General features: G+C 32.4%; 1 protein-coding gene across 3 annotated transcripts in view; it reads left to right on the forward strand.

The window, feature by feature from the left end:
• Positions 1–20,010, forward strand: part of LOC148281378 (FERM, ARHGEF and pleckstrin domain-containing protein 1-like) — a 91,928-nt gene that overhangs the window by 2,834 nt on the left and 69,084 nt on the right. For 2 of the 3 annotated variants that reach the window (XM_088226869.1, XM_088226871.1), the window contains exons 2-3: positions 10,580–10,830; positions 12,562–12,725. In XM_088226869.1, the coding sequence (XP_088082995.1) occupies positions 10,743–10,830; positions 12,562–12,725 (252 nt within the window). In that variant the 5' untranslated portion in view covers positions 10,580–10,742. Of the gene's footprint in view, positions 1–8,220; positions 8,455–10,579; positions 10,831–12,561; positions 12,726–20,010 lie in introns of all 3 variants that reach the window. The other variant, XM_088226870.1, reaches the window with a different exon arrangement.

Here is a 20,010-nt window from a genome sequence, read left to right on the forward strand (position 1 = left end):
CTTTTTTTTATTTTTATATGAGAGTTGCATTATTTTTTGCCTTGCTTTTAATATACAAGGTTTATATTTCAAAAATGATCAGTATGAGCAAGAAGACATATTGGTACATTAAAATATTTTTTTAGAATGACTAAAATCATAGAAAATAAAATATACAAAAAAAAACAAATGGTTGCTCATTTCTACAGGGGGGAAACGAGAAGGGGGGAGGGGGGAGTCTGAACTGCACGGCCGCGCCCCCCTCGCTTCTCCTCTGCAGAAGTAAGCAACCATTTGTACTTTTTATAAATTTTATTTTTAAGATTTTAGTCGTTATAAAAATTTATTTTAATGTTCTAATATGTCTTCTTTCTCATACTGATCATCGTGGTTTTTGATGTGACAGGGTTTAAAGAACACCTGTATATAAAGAACAGACATGTGTTTTACACAAAGTAGCAAAAAATTTAAATGAAGTAATAAGAACAAGAAAATAAAAAATAAATAAAACCTAATCTTACATATAAACAATCAATTAATCGTACATATATAAATGTATTCCAGTAGAGAGAACAGAAGTTCATTTTTTCCCATCAGTTATATAAAAAAAATCTTAAAACCAGAAGAAGTTAGAAAAAAAAAATAAAAAAATACAGATATAAGTTAATAAAGGGTATATAATTTTAAACAACAAAGTATTATTTAAGTACTGAAATTTGGAGATAGTAAATTGATACACTGCCTTTTAAAATTCAAATGTGTTATATTAAATATATCTATATCATTTGCATATTCATTTGCAAACGCATGAATTCTCCTCATAGGCGAGTGTGCACTGTAGTTTGTTGTAGATACATTTATACATATTACATATTAGTAGATACATATTACTTTATTTTAGCTAAACTGTTGGGATCAGGAAGGATATTCTTATGTGGGCCAATCAGGTACTTCTCAGCATTTGCTCATATGGAGAGGAAACCACTTAAAACTCTTCAGGAGAAGCCGGCCTGTTGACAATAGTCAAATTCCACTAGAAGAATGTTGGGCATTTTGTTCCCTACTTTAGTTTATTTTACCAATTGCCTTCACTATATTGATCATGTATGATACTACCTCTCGTGTGAGGCCGAGAGAATGGACCGCTACACATGTCTATCCTGGCATACGTTTCTAGCTTTTTCCACATTCATACATCTTGTCCTTCGGTTCCTACTTTAGACATGACCAAACATAAGATTTTGGTTTATCTGATCATACCACGTCTTCCTCTGTCGTCCTCGTCTCACGTTACTGTTCATTTTTGCTGACTCTTGTCTCTTTTAATCTCTCCCCTCTAAAGTGATGAAATTTGAGTTAACACGGTGATGGAATGCCGTCGACAATAAACTGTCTTAAGACTAAGTACAAAAAATACCTAACGTCGGCGGCTGGCTAGTTTGTGTCTCGGGCCCTAAAATGAAATACAAGTCATTTTCTATTTTTTTACTCTTTGAGTTTAACTGAGGATAGCCATGGAAGAATGCTGATCTTGTGTTGTTTTATTTACCTTTTGTTCTATTTTTAAACATTTACATTATTGTTATCAGCCAGTAAAAGTGCTGGAAGCTCGGGTGAAAAGTAAATAAGTACTTACCTACCCACCATGTTTGTGAGGCTTGTTGACAAAGTCACTGATTGGTCGATAAGCTACCTTATCAGTGTTTACATTTAAAATATTACAAATTACTTTCCAAGCTTACATTCATCTCTAAAAGAAATATTTTCCTTATTCTTTTCTTTTTTATTCGAGCATATAGATAATACAGTAAATAAATCACTGAAATTACTTGGCTTCATTAACAGAATATCCTCTGATTTTACTAATGTCCGTACAATCAAAACTCTTTATTGCTCAACTGTTCGCCCTCTTCTTGAATATGCCTCAGTGGTCTGGTCTCCATTCTATGTCAATCGCATAAATCACATTGAATCAGTCCAACATCGTTTGCTTCGAAAAATAGCGTGGATGCTTGGACTAGAGAGAGATAATTATTCTTATGCTGAAATAGAGTCAATGTTAAATATTTCTAGTCTACAAAAACGTAGAATTAATATTGACTCCATATATATGTTCGGCATACTAAATGGTATAATCGATGTTCCATCATTACTGGGACAAGTAAAATTCAATATTCCGACTCGTAGATTGAGAAACAATGAAGTACTGTTCATCGATCAGCATAAAACAAACTATGGCCTAAATTCTCCAATGACCCGCCTTTGTCGTATTGTTAACTCAAGACAGGATCTGGACTTTTTTGGTTTAAGTTTACAACGATTTAAACGAGCACTAAATAAATAGTCCAGATCTTGTCTCGATGTCCCTTATGTTTGTCAATGCTTCTTTCTTTTTTCTTGAAATGTTTTAAACTACTCTTTTATTGTAATATTTAAACCTTATAAATTGTATACATGGACAATGTCCGTTAATAAATAAATAATAAATTATGTATTTCTATTATACACCGAGTAATATCAATTATTCCAATATCGTTTTTGGTATTCCTTACATCGCTCTTTAACTTCCTAGGTGCAAGAGAATAGTGATAGTAAAAAATCATTGTTGCTACTTTTTTAGTGTATTTGTGGTCATGCCATATTTTTGAATAAAATAAAAGTAAATTAAATAGTAAACAATTTAATTTTTTCCATTGGCATATATTACTAAAATATTTTTAAAAGCAGTGACATGAAATTGTACCCATAGCTCTGAGTTTGAGCATGCATGTGCTACCAAAAATTAGAAGATACTCATTTTGGTACATAAAAATGTTTGTATTTAAATTTATTGTCACAGAGAGGGAAAACATTTTTGAGAAGGGAATATGGGAGTCTAGGCATTTACAGGGCTTATGACCTGTCATTCGCTGGTTTAAGTGGCCACTTTACACACTGTGTAACATTCACCATTCTGCCTATGTTTGAACATCCACATTTCCTCAACTCTTCCATCTGTTGGCATTTGTGAAGTAAAAGAGCTAAGAAAAAGAGTAAAGTGGCCACTTAAACCAGCCAATGAAAGGTCATAAGCCCAGATTACCATATTCCCTTCTCACAAATGTTTTCCCTAAAGAAATTGAAGAACATTCAGATTATATTAAAGGTAGGTATTCATTCCATATTCCTATCCTTTCTCAAATATTTCCCAATTAACCAAACTGAATGAAATTCGATTTTCATTTACAGTCCGCCTTTTCGTTAACAGTAGTATTTATCAGTCCTGTAAATGCCTAGACTTCCGTATTCCTTCACAAAAATGTTTTCCCTCTCTGTTGCAATAAATTTAAATATCCCTAGGGAGAAAATCCAGCCAGTCTGCAAGCATTTGGACATACTCAAAACATTGTTGAATTAAATACTTGGTAAAAGAAGAAGTATAAAAAATTGGAAAATCGTTTTCAGGCGTTGTCTAGTAGGTCAATTGGTTCAGCCAGATGAATCTCACCCGCATGATAAAGGTTTCAGCTCTTTTACTTCACAAAAATCAACAGATGGAAGAGTTGAAAAAATGTGGATGCTCAAAGATAGGCAGAATGGTGAATGTTACACAGTGTGTAAAGTGGCCACTTAAACCAGCCAATGACAGGTCATAAGCCCTGTAAATGCCTAGACTACCATATTCCCTTCTTAAAAATGTTTTCCCTCTCTGTTGTGACAAATTTAAATATTGGAGAAAATTCAGCCAGTCTGCAAGCATTTGGACATACTCAAAACATTGTTGAAATGAATAAACATTTGCCATACAAAATTTTTCCAAGTGTAACTGAGCAGTGTTTTTAATCATCATGAACCCGTTTACTTTGCCGTTTTTATTACTGAATACGCAATATTTAATGTCCTTTTTACAATGGAATACCACCGGCTGTAATTGTCAATTAAGCACATCACTCTCCGATTAGTCTGCACCGTGAACCATAAATACTCGTAGATCTTCACCTACAAACACATTTGGTCCATAAAATGTTTAAACAAGGACAAATGAATCATTTACTCAATTCAATTTTGTAACCAGTAAATCTGCAATTCGTTAGCCTTAAAGCGACTACACATTGTTTTTATTTTTTATATAAATAAGTATATATATTTGGACCCCTGTACTTAGTAGCCTTACGTGTCATGTACAAGGCTAAGGTACTCGGAAAAAATCGTTTTTGTTTGTCTTGGAAATGGGATGTTCGATCACTGATTTTGGTTTACTACCTTTATGAGTCCAATTACCTTTGTTTACATGACCTCTATTGCCGGTAAAACGTGGATGATGAAAGCGGGTGATGGGAAGGAATGGAGACGTTTGGAAGAGGCCGCCATCCAGCAGTGGGGAGAATAAGGCTGCAGAAGAAGAAGATTACCATTGTTGCAAAGTCCAAGAACAATGGCGCGTGATAACTACTTTAAACGACAGTGTGGATATCTGTTAAGGATATTCCATCTTTCCTGCATTCTGCTTCAAGATTATGTAATAAATAACAGATGTTCGATACTCTGTGAAGAAATATCATCGCATGGGCAATAGTCATCATTCCTTAATTAAAACCTGTATAGGTACTTCTCATAGCTCCGTGTCCGGTAAAAATTTGGGTCGTTTCAAAGGTACTTTGGTGATGACGACGGAAGTTTGCTGCATCAGCCAGCGTTGGGTTTAGTGATTTTACCTGTAGAAGAAGCACGGTAATGATCCTCCCAACGCTGCTACGTATTTTGTTTTATACAGCATTTAGCAAAGTTATTTTACAAGTTGCGGCTCTTGCTCGTTCATCCGCTCTCTCATTTCTACACATTAGGCATTCAGTATCACGTGTACCTTCTCCGGTAGTTTTTATTGTGTACCAAAAGCTGGGCCAACGTGTGTATGCGTTCAGTCAGCACTCTTTGATCTGTGTTGAAAAACTGACAATATACGGATCGCCAGCGCAAATGCCAGTGTTTGTGCCAGCCACAAATACCCCCCTCTACACGTTTGCCAATGTATTGGCCAGTGCTTAAAAACGCTTTAGAACAGGTTCTTGTCTACTTGGGTGGCAAACTGTGAATTGTGAATGCAAAAAAATCTACATATATATTTTTTTTGTTTCTGGAAAATATCTTTGGCTATTTGGCTATTGTCGTTAAAATCGTGTCTTTTATTTAAAAAATGACGGCTTAAGCCTTTATTGATGTGGGTGAGGTTCATCTGACTGAATCAGGAAGTTCGGTGATTTGTTAATAGACTATTAAACTAAGCCAAAAAATTTTTTTTTACAATTTTAATAGATCGCATTATCAGCACTACGATTGTTTAAAGTTTTGTATTTCTGAAATAACTCCGTGTGTGACGTCAGAGGTTCTCTTCAGCCTATTTAATAATTTAAAATACATATAACAATTTGTTACCCACTAAGTCTAAAGACTTTTCGGTGGGACACATTTTTTTTTATGACAGGTTTTTTTACATTTATTTTATTTATATTTTACTAATTTATTTATTAACAAGTACTATAAAGTATCTAGAAGATATTTCTTCAGTCCTTTTTTTTCATTTGAAGATCTTTCATGTCAATGATGCTTTGTGGGAGATCATTGAACAACCTTGGAACTACGCAATTTTATGTTCGCTCTCCGAAGTAATTTGTAATCCGGGGAACAGTCAGGGAGCTCTTAGTTTTTAATCTAGTGTTGTGAGTGTGAGAAACTCTCGATCATTTTCACATATTCTCGATCAGTTCTGCCCATTGGTCGATTCACGGCAAGCAAACCGGAAATCTTCTATAAATCTCTTATCATGTGATAAGAGATTTATCTCAACCAGTGACGTTGTTGAAAGTAGTTCATTTTTATTTTATTTTTTTATTACTTATTCTCTTGCACCAGATAGTTTAACCATCAATGTTTGAGTATGTCCAAATGTTTGTGGACGAACAAAAGTTAAGAAAATGATTAAACTTCTAGATATCATGACAATTGATCAAATAATCAAATTCAATGTTGCTAATGAAATAAACAAAATTATTAATGGAATAGTTCCGAGATATTTTCAAAATAAACTAAAAAATAATGAGTTCTTTCATAGAAACTATGCAACAAGAGGATCTAAAAATATAAGACTGGAAAAGAAATCAAATGCAATGTCCCAGAACTGCCTCATAAGGCAGGGGCCTGTACATATACAAGGGAATACAATTATTTGAGGAAATGCCAGAAAGCATAAAAAATGAAATATATTTAAAATTAAATGTAAAAAGTATATATGTGAAAAATATTAGGTAATATATAGTGTAAATAGTGAATATAATTAATGAAAATGTACATATGAAACAGTGAATATTATAAATTATGATATTTAGTGTATAATAGTGATAAATAATGTTAGAATAAGTATAGATGTAAATATTGTGTTTGTAAATATATATTAGACTATGTTGATCATAGAACTAAATAAAATAAATAATAATAATAATATAACTGGATTTACTCCCCAGGGAGTTATGAAAGCCTAACTATAAAGTGGCCACTTAAACCAGCCAATGGCAGTCCTGTAAATGGCTAGACTTCCGTATTCCTTCACAAAAATGTTTTCCCTCTCTGTTGCAACAAATTTAGAGAATGTAGTATTTATCTGATAGCGTGATGAAAGTGATGTCATCATATGATTCATATCAGCTTGTATCGGACCAATCAATCCAATTAAGATTCATATTTATGTACATAATTTACGCATTTTGAAAGCTGGCCTTCGATAAAATAACTTCTAGGATAAAATTTCCAAACAGATGTGAAGTGTCACAAATATTTTACAGAAACAAGGGAAACTATTTTAAAAGTGTGTATTCGGAAGAATCTCACCATCGTAAATAAATTATTCAACTCTATAACTTCTCAAAAAATTATCTGGTATAAGGAATACTGATGTTTAGACCGATACAATAGTGAATCTTACACAGTGTGTAAAATACCTCTCTTACAACTCTAACTCTCTATCATTTAATCCCTCTTTTTATCTTAGATCTTTTCCCTGCCTCCATCCAAATTCCATACCTAATCTTACGTCCTATGCTTTCCTTACTTGTTAATTCACACTTGTTAAATTATTTCAATATCTTTACATTCTAGAAAATTATATTTGAAGTACTAACTTTGTTGTTATTCATTATATAATTAATATATAAACTCTTTGTTTTTAACTACTTATTATTTATTTAATGTTAATGTTTAAACTACATTTTTTACCATTTTTAGGAGTTGGAAACAGATTTATTATATCATTATAACAGTTATTTCTAGGGGAAAAATTATTTCTATATTTGTCAAATTCTGTATTCGTTAGACCCCGAGAAACAGATTAATGAATAATATATTGGTTCCACTCGACCCGCTTTATATTTTATTTTTAACCTTTGAAATACAAGTAATTTGTAATGTATTTATTTAGATAGTTGTACAAATAAAATTTGAACACCCAGTTATACCTTAACCAATAAACAATATATATTAAAAAATAATTTTAAAAACAAAACATTGTTATAAAATCCAGACGCTTTTCGATGACACTCTCTCTATCTACCTATATGGATGTTTGTTTTTAACAAAAATCATCGTCATCCCACGTAACGATGCGATAGACCCAGCATCCTTAATATCTTTTGGCAACTCGTTAAACATCTTAGGTTCTTTATGATACAGATTGTTCTGAGTTGCCTGGATTCTTGTTTTGGGAGTCTGAAACCTTTACCTCCCCTCATAGGATAGCGATGATTTTCGTTATTACGCTGAACATCACAAAACATGTATTAGGGCAATAATTTATTCTTTAATTTAAATATTAACACTAAAGTATTAAAAATTACACTTTGCTCTACCGAAAGCGTGTTCAGCACCGTCAAAATATGTTAAATTTTTGTACGTCTTCCACATCTCAATATTGTCCTCATTCCCCTATTCTGAGCTTTCTGCATGATTGATTTTCAGTGCTCGGAAAGTGAACACTAGAACAATAATTGAATACGGCAAAACAATTGCTTTACCGTGTAATGTGTTCTAACTTAAAATGCAATTTTATCTACAGAAATTACAACACCCCATGTTTATATTGAAAATAATAAAGTTTAAAATTAATTTCAAAACACTTCACAACTTGATTCATAGCATATGTTTTAATCCAATTAATTATATACAGTATATGTTTATTTAAATATGTATAGTAAAACTTATTATTCTTTGTTTCAGATGCGGTTCGGCAAATAATAAAAATAATAATCCAGTTCTGCTAAAAACAAAAATCATATAGTTTCATCTAAATAAAACATAATTTGAAAATACTTATTTATTCGATACTAAAATTGGTTATATATATATACTAAAATTAGATAGAGGCATTGAATTTTGAACCCTTCCTCTAATGTCTTACCCAAGATGCTTTAAAGACTACCACTAAAATTTTATCCAAGTTTGATCTCGCTGGTATGTAGAATAGTATTGTATCAGAACCTAAGTGAAGGAATATAATTAAAAATATGCATAAAGTTCTGATTAAAGTTATTTATTGACAATTCTTGATGGAATTCCATTATAATACGTAACGAATTTCGTAACTATGATTATTTATTAAATATATTAAATTTGATTAAATTAAGGGACAGGAGAATTATTAATGATTTATTAGTTTTATTTAAAATCGTTAATTCAGTATTGGACAGCCCTGAAATTTTGGCCCTCATCAGTTTTAAAGTACCAGTTAGAGTGACTAGGCTAGTTCATCTTTATCACTGCAACAATCATATCTCAATATATTCTAGCAATTCAGTACTGAATCGTCTACATGCGCTGGGTAATAAACATTCGGATTTAGGTGACATATTTTTATTGAAATTTCCAGCTTATAAACAATTACTTGTAAAACATTTTAGTGCGGAATCAATATTTTAATTATGTTCTTCCTAAGTAAGCATTGAAAAAGTTGTTACTGTATATACTCCACTGTAAATACTTATGTATGTATGTAATGTAAAAGGTACTTGTACCGATAATTCTTGAAAAAATAAAATAAAATAAAATAATGGTATAATAACTTATATTAAGATATAGGTTTTTATATCGTAGCTAAAAGCATTGTAGCATAATATTATTGGATTAAAAGTGATAAAAAGATACATTTTTTTAATCGTTCAGCGATATTGTACTCGGACATTAGTTAATCTGCACAATATATAGTGTAAATTTTGTCCAGTTTACTATTTACAGATCTAGTGTTATTTTACATTTTTTATTTGCGGAAGAAATTCTTTTTCTAATGTCAGTTTTTCAAATAATGAGGGTTACTTCCCTCTTCTCAAACACGGTCAATATCAGTTATTCAATTTAGCGACGTTGATTTCATGAAATCTTTGCGTTTAAATTAATACTAGGCATCCGCCCGATATTGAGCTACTATCCGGTATCCGGCTGGATACTGTGCTACTATCCAGTATCCTGCCGGATTGTAAAATTAGGCCGGATACCGGATAGTTGCCGGATAACCGTTTCATCTCTAGTCAAATCCATAAATTATGAAAATAATCATGTAATTTAGTGTTATTTATGTTCAAAGCATTAACTTTGTGGTCAAATATTTTAATTAATGTTAGTAATTATTAGAAACCCGGTCACTGGTAAACAATTTATAAAATAATTATAAATGAAAGTGGAATGTATTTTTATTATTATAATTAAAATGCAGTTCCACCAAGAAATGTCAGTAGAAAAACTCAATATATTAATTATTAGTATTTAACCACTTACCGACTTCCGGTTTCGAGACGTACCCGTCTCTTCGTCAGGACAGTCACTACATGCAAATTTAAATTTATTTCAACAGAGAGGGAAAACGTTTTTGAGAAGGGAATATGGAAGTCTAGGCATTTACAGGGCTTATGACCTGTCATTGGCTGGTTTAAGTGGCCACTTTACACACTAAAAGTGTAAAGTGGCCACTTAAACATGCACTAGAAGTAGGTTAATAATATACACATGCACTAAAAGTAGGTTAATAATATTTAGCGATATGTCGCAGAATGTATGGGGAGGGGCTAAGTGGTTGAATGTTACACGATTGAAATCAAAAAGTGGGCTATATTGAAAAGATATTTTATTATTCATTAGAGGAATATTTTTTTAAGCTTTTTTAGTGTGAAACACCTCCATGTTGTTTAATTTAAGTTCTTTTTTATTATTTGAATGTAAAATTTCAACTCCTGCATCCTTATTAAAATCGTTAAGTGGATAAATACTTTATTCATATAATTTTTTGCTTGTAAGCAAGATACGAGTTAATTATTTTTTTTAATAAAAGGGATATCAAGTCTCGTATTCTCTGTAGACTCGTGTGATATTAGAGTCACACGAGGGTTTACCCTGCCAGATGTTTAGATCTATACTCCTTTTTTTTTTCAAATTTTGATTATGCTATGTAAAAGGGGAAAAAGTCGTAAACCCAAACCCGCACAAGGAGACATGTAAAGTGGTAGTTGTCAATGCAAAATCTTGTGTACGACATCAGAAGACCGTGTTTTTATACAACTATAAAGTAAATTGCGCAATTTATTTTTAGATTACTAAACCAATAATAACAATTGCTAGTTGAAGACAAAGTGTTTGGGTATAATAGAGCAGAAGCAGTGTTGATGAATAGCGCGGAGTACAATGGCAGGATGGGCGTGCTAGAGGAGAGGAAGGTGGTGTGGTGACCCGATGCGGCCAGGAGGGCGGGAGGCATGATGGACAGCCAGCTGCCCCCGGGGGGCTCCAGCTCCACAGGTCACCTGTCCTCTACGGGCGTGGCCTTCGCCAGCTCCGGCACAGGTAACTGACTCCCTTCCTAAACGCGAGTTTTTACTCTATTAGAGAGGTAGAAACGTTAATTTTAATTATGTATGCACAAAACTTTTGTAATTTTGTACTTATTTTGTGTAAACAATTTCATGAATATATTTTTTTAATATTTTGTCGGAGTATGGAGGCCCCACTTTACCAAAGACATCGAGCTACTGGAAAAAGTCCAAAGATGTGGTACAAAAATCCCCAAATTACTCAAAAGGATGTCTTACCATGGTAGATTAAAAGCACTAAGACTTATTTATTTTTATTATTTTTTATTAATAAATTTCATAAAATGGTAATACAAACATTGGTAATACAAAAAAAATAATACAAACATTGTAAAAGTATAAATAAATAAATTCCATTTCCGTCAACCAGTTCAAAAACTATTTTGAAGGGTAAAGAATGCAGACAAAAAGCAGTACACGAGAAATAGGCGCACCAGCAAAGGCTGCCTGCCTATAACTAAAATCGCTCTTGGTTTAAAATCTTCTCCTTATATTGCTTTTTCAAATTTTAAATATTACTTGCTATACCTGTTATTCTTTCTTTATTCTTTCTTTTTTCTCTGCTGCATTGACATGTTTTTATACTGCTAAACTACTTTTAATTACTTATATTATATATGTATATAAAATCAATATATTGCTTCTCTTACTATAATGTGTCATTAATTTTGAAGATGTTTTTTTAAATTGACTTAAATTTATTGTCTTATATTTCACTTGAAGATTCTTCTCATCGTTTCTTTGAATCCCTTAAAATATGTATTATATAAATATATATATATATATATATATATATATATATATATATATATATATTTTAATGTTACTACTATTTTATTTTATTTTTACATCTGAGCATGTTTTTCATTCTTTATTTTAATTACAACATTATTTTTTGGTATGTGTATTTTTGTACATACACAAATCTGGATTTCTCCCGAGGGGGAGTAGGTATATATATTTTTTTATCAATATTCCTACAGAGATGAGGTAGAATTTTTTCAAATTCAGGATTATCGATATTCGAGCGTTTACAGGGCTTATGACCTGTCATTGGCTGGGTTGAGTGGCCACTTTACGTTTTTACAACATTCCCCATTCCGCTTATTAGCGAATATCGACACAGGTACCATTTTGATTCTTGTATATATCTTATTAAATGAGAAACCATTCACTAGCGTGTTGGAGCACCATCTATGTATTGATATTGAAGTTAAGTATTTTTAATTAGCATATTACTTTATTTTATGTATTTAAGACTCTTCCGAGTTAAATTAAGTACTAGTAATCGCCTGCAGATGATTCTGCAATTTATTTATACTTATATTTTGACCAGATTTTATTACTCAACATATTACTTTATTTTATGTATTTAAGGAAGAGTCTTAAATACATAAAATAAAGTAATATGCTAATTAAAAATACTTTAACCTTACATATAATTGCTTTATAATATGGAAACTTCACTGGTCCATTAGAGTTAAGTCTAACTGTGTAAAATATAAAACTTTGTAACTGTACTGTATGTTTCCTAAATAAAAGAAAATAAAATAAATAAATAACGAATAACAATAATATTTAACTTTTAAAAAATGAACTTAATATAAATTATGTTAAAAGCTGTTCCCCAGTGTTACTGTTTCCACAAAAATACTTATTTGTATCCTCGATGAAATGCTAAAATAAAACAAATGTTTATCTGTAGGGCGCATGCACCACTCGCTGAGCACCCCGGCGGGAGTGGACTGCGGGGGCGGCAGCTCAGGGGCCCTGTTCCGCACACCGCCCGCCACCCCCAAGAAGGGCGGCAAGATGCTGGCCGTCAGAGTGCAGATGCTGGACGACTCCATCACCATGTTCCAGGTCCAGGTAGGGAAAGTCGCTTAGCTTACCGTTCTTAACATTGCATTCCAACGTAATAAGGAAGTTCAATGTCTTTTTTAATTTTTTTATTTGTCTAAGCCAAAAATTTTTATTTTGTATATCGTATTATCAGCAGTATGATTTTTTAAAGTTTTGTATTTCTGAAATAACTCGGCGTGTGACATCAGGGGTTGTTCTATGACAGTTCTTCCGATTGGTTCGTTTACGGTGACCTAACCGGATATCCTTCAATGCTCTCATATTATTGGATGGTTATATGAACCAGTGACGTCATTCAAAGTAGTGCATTTTTTTTACATTTTGAAGAAATTTTACCGTACAATTTAATGCTCTAATTTTTACCCCGCGCAAGAAAACATTTTTTGTATCCAATTTCCCGTAGGGCTGAAGTTCCAGAGTGTATTATAATATACCATATATACAAACAAACAAACAAATCATCACGCCGTTTCTCCGTAGGGGTAGGCAGAGAGGATAGAATCCCATATCACTCTAACTTTGCATACAGACCTCGCTTCCTCTAAATTCATACATCTTCTCATGCACGCACACCAATTATTCCTACTTTTGACATGTCCGTCTTCAAGTATTTGATGGACCTGATCGTGCCATGTCTTCCTCGTTTTCTGCATCCATCAACATTTGCATCATAGATCCTTTTAGCCGTTCTTTCGTTGTCTATTTGCTCTACATGTCCAAACCAACGCAGCACCCCTTTCTTGATTCTGTCGATAATGCATATCTCAGCCTTACACAGTTCACGGATCTCGACATTTGTACATCGTTTTACCACAGATTCGCCTGAGGGATCGCATTTTGACAGCATTTAACCTACTTTCATCATCATTTTTCCAATTCCATACTTCGCTCCCATACATTAGAGTTGGCACTAGAACTCCATTGTGAACTGCTACCATATATATACCACATATAATGTAACATACAATATAAGAAAAGACAAGAAAATTGCTAAATAAAATTCCTGGTGTTTTAACGTTTCCGTTACATTTTGTTTGCTATCAGAAACACGACACTACTATTGAATAAATTAAGGAAATTAGTTTGTTAAATTATTCGCAAGCAATTATAGAACATAATTGCGGGAGATAGCTTGAAGCGACTAACTAGATTAACTTGCTCGGATTCATCACTCCCCTGTGCAACTTCGACTAAGGTCAACCGTCTTATTTTAAACCTCATGTAGCATTCATAGTGTTCTAAGTCTGGTTGTAAATTTGTCTCTGGAAATTTACTATTTTGAAAATGAGGAAGTTCAGTGGGTTTCAAGTGTATTAATATAAAAAATAAATAAAATAGTAATAATCAAAAGGAGTGAGATTACAACACGTCTTGCAGCTACTAAGCGCATGGACAGTTAAAATTCTCGGCCCGTATTAGCGCTATTGTTATTATGTAAAATACGAGGTGTGTTCAATAAAATAAAAATAAGAATTTGGAATTTGTAAATTTTGCCGGTTTGGAGGGTTCGATTGTCAATTTTTTTAATTATTATGTTGGTATACATGCTCCTGAAGTAATTTTTTAGCAGTTTCGTTTTACTTTGTCCGTGGCAGCCGCTAAGGTTTATAAACGTGCTTTTATGAGCTCAGCGACTTTCGTTTGTTGCAAAAATTAATCAAAGAATTTGTATCAAATTTTGGGTAAAAAAAAAAAAAAAGTGTAACAAAGTGTGTGAAATGTTAACAAAGGTCTACAGTGAACCTGTTATGAGTATAACAAGAGTTTACGAGTGGTATAAGCGTTTCCAAGATGGCCGTGAAGACGAAGATGACGAATGGCCCGGACCCCCCAGCACATCAACAACCGATGAAAACGTGGAAAAAGTTAATGAAATGGTTATGAACGATCGCCGAATCACAATCAGAGCGGTCGCTGATGATGTTGGCATATTGATTAGCTCATGCCATTAATTTTTTTTATGTTTTGGGTATGAAACGCGTGGCAGCAAGATTTGTTCCAAAATTTTTAAATTTTGAACAAAAACAGCGGCGAATGGAAGCTGCTCAGGTGATGGGTTTACGGATATGATGTCGAAACTAAGGCTCAATCGTCCCAGTGGAGGCATTCTGGATTGCCAAGATGAAAATCGCCGAGCAAGCCGAACCTGTCCAACCTGAGCGGCTGCCACAGACAAAGTAAACAAAGAATACAGCTGAAAATTTTAGCACACTTCGGGGGCATGTATACCAACATAATTTTAAAAAAATTGATATAAATATAATAGTAAAAAATTTCCCTATATTTTCTGAACACACCTGTATATGAGGGCATTGGAAGCAAAGATAGCAAACTCCCGTTTTAGTGTTTTCGAGAAAAATAACAAAAACTGCCACACTAATGCCTAAGAGAGTCTTCATGTTAGAAATGTTATTTTATAAGATACTAATAAATTAGCTTTAATAGAAACACGAATTCAAAAAACTTTCTTAATATGTGTATGGCACGGCCATTTTGAAAATTTAAATCTCAAGCCTCACATTGGTCAAATAAAATGGCTGATGGATATTGCTATGTTTGCTTCCAAACACTATTATTAAACCACCAGAAGTATGATTTTAAACTACATTTGCAACTCAACTCATGATTTTTATAAAAATAAAGTTGATAAACTACAGAATGACATAAGCAAAAAAATATTTTTTTGGAGGTTGCTATCTTTGCTTCCAATGCCTTCATATGTACTACATAATGCTGATGAGTATAATGCTCATAATGAATTCAAGTACTTGAACTTGATATCAGAGTAATGTAACATTAAGGTCACTCATAGTGTGTACCGCTAGCGTTGAAGGTCGGTGCAGATATGCTTCGCTGCCCACCGAGTACTGTACCATGGTCAACTTTATTTTTACTTTCTTTCTCACACTTACTGTGACAATTTTTATGGCCTCTATTCATTTGTATTTTTGTCTGCGCACACACCATGAATTAATATAATTATATTTTCTCAAACTGATTAATTTTTATTTATTATATTGTAAACACTATCAATTGAATGTAGTTATACAGAAAGCAGCCAGCCATAGAAAAGTGAATCTGAGATAATAGCCATTTTGTGAAAAGAGTGAATTATAAAATTTACACAATAGTTGGAATGTTTTTGACTTTAACAAACGATAAGCAATGAATACATAAGTTTTTTTAAATATTACAAACAAGAATCTTATTATGTATTTGACCAGTTTAAAAGATTTTTAAAGCACCATAAGATTTTTCTAGTTTTGTGGGTGTTTTCTGCGAATTGAGAAATGCTGTTTTTGTGATCGACTTCTTTTTCCGAAGGTGATTAATACAGTGTTTTGTATGAAAGCGGTCTGGCTGTTTTTAGCAGAACATAGAATCGACCTTACTGCACCCGATAACATCAATATCTAATTTTTACAAAATTGTGGACTGGCTGTTTTCTGCATAACTACGTTCAATTGCACTATTTATGTATTACATACTATGTTAACAAATAATGTTTATTTGTGAAAAACGCACAAGTATAAAACAATGAGGATCTTCTGTCCTACGGCAAATTGGATACAAAAAATGTTTTCCTACGCGCGGTAAAAATTTGAGCATTAAATTATACAGCAAAGTTCCTCGAAAATGTATGAACTAAATATTTTAATAAAAACGAACTACTTCGAACGACATAACTAGTTCATATGAATCAACCAATAATGAAAGAGTTGTGGAAGATTTCTGGTTAACTTATTGTCAACGGACCAATCGGCAGAATTGACCGAGAAGAAGCGGAAGAGAACTTGAGACGCCACACATGGAGTAATTTTAGAAATACAAAACTTTAAAAAAATCATTGCGCTGACAATACGATACTTTTTAAAATATTTTTTTTAAATTGCCTTAGTTAAGTCCATTAACACAACCGCATTGTGTAATATTTCCAATATTACAAACAGTAACAGAAATTTTTTTCAAATATCATAAAACTATTTTGAGTTTGTCCAAATGCTTGCAGACAAGGCAGGATTTCATTCCCTAGGTAGTTATTAAGATTGAAATTTATTGCAACAGAGAGGGAAAACATTTTTGAGAAGGAAATGTGAAAGTCTATAGTCCTTAAAATATAGCTTGATTAAAATGACAGCTGCCAAACTAATGTCACTAGTGATTTTATCAGTTTTTTCTTGCAAACATGAAACTGTGTTTCCGAAAATTGATATAAAAACGCAAAAACAAGCCTATTATAGTGTGTTTAAGACAATTATTTACTAAAAAATAATACATAAAATACTTTTTTTCATGAACAACAACATATGAATTATTTTTTATTCAAATTTATTTCAACAGAGAGGGGAAACATTTTTGAGAAGGGAATATGGAAGTCTAGGCATTTACAGGGCTTATGACCTGTCATTGGCTGGTCCACCTTAAACCACCTTAAACCAGCCAATGACAGGTCATAAGCCCTGTAAATGCCTAGACTTCCATATTCCCTTCTCAAAAATGTTTTCCCTCTCTGTTCCTGTCATTGGCTAGTTTAAGGTTTAAGGTGGACCAGCCAATGACAGGTCATAAGCCCTGTAAATGCCTAGACTTCCATATTCCCTTCTCAAAAATGTTTTCCCTCTCTGTTGAAATAGATTTAAATATTAATAACTCCCTAGGGAGGAAATCCAGCCAGTCTGCAAGCATTTGGGCATACTCAAACATTGTTATTTTTTATTTGATTGATTTACATTGATCAATTTGTCCCATTTCTAACGTTTTTGCAAAATGAAGTAACCTCGTAAGAACTTCGTAATAATTAGGTTTATTTTAGTTTTAAAGCTGATTTTATGTAATTATGTTGATTTATATGTCAAGCATTGTATTAAAAAAAAATCAACATGCCAGATACAAACGATTTTTTGTGTCAATATAAATCACTCCTTAGCGTCACTACAAAGTTATGTCGTCACTTTTGCTGACAACTGTCATTCTAATCAAGCTATATTTTAAGAGCTATGGGCTTATGAACTGTCATTGGCCCTGTTTGCAAAAAAATTCAATCCAATAACTAAATCCCACGGAGGTTTGGCTAAAAAATATGTTTGTCTTCAAACAATTATTTTTTTGTAATTTAGTTTTAAAATGCTATCCGTAAATTTTATGGTTCTCTGATGAATATTTCCTGCATTTTCGCCTTTATGAGATGATTGTTCTAATTTAAAACGTTATTACATAATATGCTCGCATGTATTGTAACTGCCGGGAGAGTATTGTTCTTTTCCAGCTGGTGGAACGATGCATTCGTGTATTTTGTAGGTACTGCTTTACCAATATAACAGTGTTATTGTATGGAAACAAACACCGCTGAAGGACAATATTTTTTAACACACTTTAATTGATTTTTTGCGCTAAATAAATCTAACAACTTACTAACAATATATGATATTTAAGAAATAATGTAAAATATTCATTTTTATTGGACCGAATACAAAAAATGGTAATTTCTGATATGATATAAGCAAATGATTTATTGTTTCAGCATTTACTTTGTGGAAAACCATTTTGAATTTATTTAAAATAAAACACTTTGTAAATTTACCACGCAAGAGTTTAATACATTAAACACGACTAGTTTCGGGTAATCAGTATTACCCATCCTCAGGTGTAAATATAAACGGTTTATAGATATTCTACTATGTTCTATGTTTACGTTTATTTTTTGCAAATTTATTGATATCATTAATTTTATCTCGATAGAATTCCACTCACTCGTCCATGCGCTTTGTAGCTGCACGATGATTGGTTATCAAGTTTCCATGTATCAACTATAAAATACCTAAATTTTGTAAATGCGGTCTAGAATTCCAATCGTCCATGCGCTTAGTAGCTGCAAGATGTGTTGTAATCGTACTCCTTTTTATTATTCATATTATTATTTTTAAATATCATTAATACACTTAATTTATTTGTCAGTTTTTAAAATATGTAAATGGGGGCTAGATTTCTTACCGTCCATGCGCTCTATAGCTGCAAGACGTGCTGTAATCTAGCTCTTATCTGTTATAATCTTAAATTGATCTCAATTGGAAACGAGGAACTAGAATTCCAACCGTCCATGCGCTTTGTAGCTGCAAGACGTGCTGGGATATTTATTTACTGTACAGCGCCCTTGAGGTGATTTTCACAAAAATGGCGCTATATAAATTATCCAACTATATATATATATATATATATACTGCAAAATTTGTTTGAATGTCATGTAACATCATGTATGTCAATTTAATTACGTTGCGAATAATATTTCTGTTTGCATTCGAAACTTATATGTCTAACCTGTAATTCAATTACACAGTACACTCTTCATACAGCATAGGCTACCACAGTGTTAGACACTGGCGCACTTAGCTAATTGGACCCGAGTCATTTGGGCCTGTGGAACAATGGTGCAGCACTATTGTGATCAATGCCACGCTCCGCATACTAATGATGGCAATCTGTCAATTGCTAAATTGTTTACGGAGAGCCGACGGATACTTTGCTATGTATTTATGCTAATTCTCACATAACTGTTTAATATTAGGGACACTCCAAGTAAATTGGGAAAATGACGTAAATTTTAAATTTCTATTTATCATTGACATACTGCAACAGAGATGAAGAACATTTTAGAGAAGGTAATATAGAAGTCGAGGCGTCTACGGGGCTTATGACCTGCCATTGGCTGGTTTAAGTGGCAACTTTACACACTACCTAACATTCACCATTCTGCCCATATTTGATCTATATCCCTTGAATTCTTTCATCGGTTGATGTTTGTGAAGTTAAAGAGCTGAAACCTTGATTTATTTATATTTATCACCTCTAATTCAATAAAAACATGGTTAAAAGTCTTTTTATTATAAATCTTCGCAAAAATATTTTTCTAAATAATTACTTTTTTGTCTATGGAAACTATTTAAAACTTAGAGAAATAACCTAAAAATTGTTGAATTAAGGAACTTATTAAAAATATATTTAACCCTCACATATCAAAAATATATTTAACCCTCACATATTAAAAATATATTTAACCCTCACATATCAAAAATATATTTAACCCTCACATATTAAAAATATATTTAACCCTCACATATCAAAAATATATTTAACCCTCACATATTAAAAATATATTTAACCCTCACATATCAAAAATATATTTAACCCTCACATATTAAAAATATATTTAACCCTCACATATTAAAAATATATTTAACCCTCACATATTAAAAATATATTTAACCCTCACATATCAAAAATATATTTAACCCTC

Source organism: Micrasema longulum, unplaced genomic scaffold (assembly GCF_059751315.1).
Source record: "Micrasema longulum isolate JH-2025_06_02 unplaced genomic scaffold, ASM5975131v1 h1tg000469l, whole genome shotgun sequence".
Taxonomy (NCBI): Eukaryota; Metazoa; Arthropoda; class Insecta; order Trichoptera; family Brachycentridae; genus Micrasema; species Micrasema longulum.